Source organism: Amphimedon queenslandica, unplaced genomic scaffold (assembly GCF_000090795.2).
Source record: "Amphimedon queenslandica unplaced genomic scaffold, v1.1 AMPQUscaffold_13446, whole genome shotgun sequence".
Taxonomy (NCBI): Eukaryota; Metazoa; Porifera; class Demospongiae; order Haplosclerida; family Niphatidae; genus Amphimedon; species Amphimedon queenslandica.
The window spans coordinates 311,875-313,906 of record NW_003546318.1 but is presented as its reverse complement, the minus strand read 5'-3'; the positions used below and the strand labels follow the sequence as shown (position 1 = coordinate 313,906).

The 2,032-nt window shown below is 36.5% G+C and overlaps 1 protein-coding gene across 1 annotated transcript in view; it reads right to left on the bottom strand.

Annotated features, from left to right (window-relative positions):
- Positions 1–2,032, bottom strand: part of LOC109581349 (cyclin-G-associated kinase-like) — a gene marked incomplete at its 3' end in the record, with an annotated part of 5,290 nt that overhangs the window by 1,541 nt on the left and 1,717 nt on the right. Inside the window, exons 5-10 of the mRNA XM_019995406.1 lie at positions 1,348–1,495; positions 1,233–1,294; positions 1,082–1,138; positions 902–1,010; positions 412–545; positions 167–292 (exon numbers count right to left, since the gene is read on the bottom strand). Coding sequence (XP_019850965.1) covers positions 167–292; positions 412–545; positions 902–1,010; positions 1,082–1,138; positions 1,233–1,294; positions 1,348–1,495 — 636 coding nt within the window. The remainder of the gene's footprint in view (positions 1–166; positions 293–411; positions 546–901; positions 1,011–1,081; positions 1,139–1,232; positions 1,295–1,347; positions 1,496–2,032) is intronic.

The window sequence follows — 2,032 nt, the reverse complement described above, 5'->3', positions numbered from 1 at the left end:
AGAAGTAAAATAGAATTTGCTTGTCTCCCTCTCTCTCTCTCTCTCTCCTTCCCCCCTCTCTCCTCCTCCCTCTCCCTCTCTCCCTCTCTCTCTCTCTCTCTCTCTCTCTCTCTCTCTCTCTCTCTCCCCCTCTCTCTTTCTCTCTCTCCCCCTCCCTCTCTCTTACTTCATCTTCTCTGAGTCCTCTCTGTGTAGCAGACCAGGAGTGATCAGGAGTCAGTCGCTGGGTCGTGGCACTACCAAAATCGCACAATTTAACAGACCCCTTGTCTGTGAGCAACAAATTCTCAACCTGTAAAAAATAATAACAATAATAATAATAATAATAATAATAATAATAATAATAATAATAATAATAATAATAATACACACGTATATGTACATAATAAATAATAATAAAATCACACCCACTTTAATATCCCTGTGTATGATGGGTGGGGTCTGAGAGTGCATGTGGGCTATTGCTTGACAGGTCTCATAGAAAACCCTCAGGACTTGATGAGGACTCAAAGAACGAGTGTTAACAATATCGACAAGCTCACCACCTGCCAAGAAAAACATAATAATAATATACATCATGTACATGTAGCAACAACAAGTGAAAGTAAGAGAAATAGAAAATGTAATAAAAATTAAATGTGGTTTAAAAGCCATTTTTCAGAAAAACCATGGGCTATTATAGCCTTGGGTTGTTGGCCAAATTTTGCCAAATTGAAAAGGAGAGAATTCTCTATTTTTATAATTTTTTCTGATGCATATACATGTTCTTATGTTGTGTAGAAAGTTTGAGCTGATTCCGATCAAAATTGTATTTTTTTACAATTTTTAAAAGTTCCTCCCAAATTGGGGCAAAGTTGTTCCATAATAGAACAACAAGAATAAAGCTCATTTTTATTCATACCAGTAATAAGTTCAGTTACAATAAGAAACTCTGCACTCCCTCCAGCTGGATCCTTAGAACTAGCGGCACCAATGAAATGAATTATATGAGGATGACCAGACAATTGAGTCTGAAAGAGAGAGAGAGAGAGAGTTTAAAAGTACATGCACACATATGCACATATTTAATTCATTAACTTACTAAAAATGTTATTTCTTGCTTGATTGCTTTAATGTTTTCCGAAGCTACTATCTGCCTCTAAAAGTGTTGAAAAAGAATTTAAAATTAATGAGGGCATGCACTCATTATAATGTACATGTACATGTACAAGTAGTAATTTGTATTTAACTACCTTTAGTGCGTAGTCGATTCCAGTGCTTGTATCTTGAGCAACAAATACAAACCCATAGCCACCTGGAAAGGGAGAGAGGAGTGAAGGAGAGAGAGGGAGAGAGAAGGGGGTCTACCTTCAGCTATAACTTTTTTGACTTTAAGTTTCATCCCATCTCCAATGTCAACAGTTTGTCCCACAAAAGCGTTTCCACCGCCACTGCCTCCTCCTACGTCTCCCTCACCACTGAGGTAACTCATTGCTGAACGAAAGAAATCAACCATCTTTGAAAGAAAGAGAAAGACAGACAGGACAGGTAAGGGAGGTCCCCAGTTTTTTTAATGGAGTACGCCCAATGTTAAGGACCACGCCCAAAAATGACCACGCCTTAAATTAATCATTATTGGAAAATAGCAGATTACATTGTAAGAACTAAGAAACTTTATTAATAGTATTTATTTAATTGTTTATGTAGGATTATAAAAGCATTTCACTATTACATTAAGGAAAGATGTATAAGGCAATAAATGGTATGATTATAATAAAGTAATGACCACATCAGAAGGAGCTGCCAAGACAATGACAATGTGCAACATTTCCTAAGGTTAGATCTACTGTACATGTACAAATTTGCATATTTTGTGGTTTTGTGATGTACCAAATAAATAATGAAATTGACCAAGGCCAGAGTCCTGTGTAACCAGCCTTTGTGTGGGTATAGACTTTTGGGTAGACACTAGACAGGCTCAAATATCTTCCATGTTTTATGTTGATTTACCCTTGGTTTTATTCTTAACACTATTAAACTTAACATGTACTTC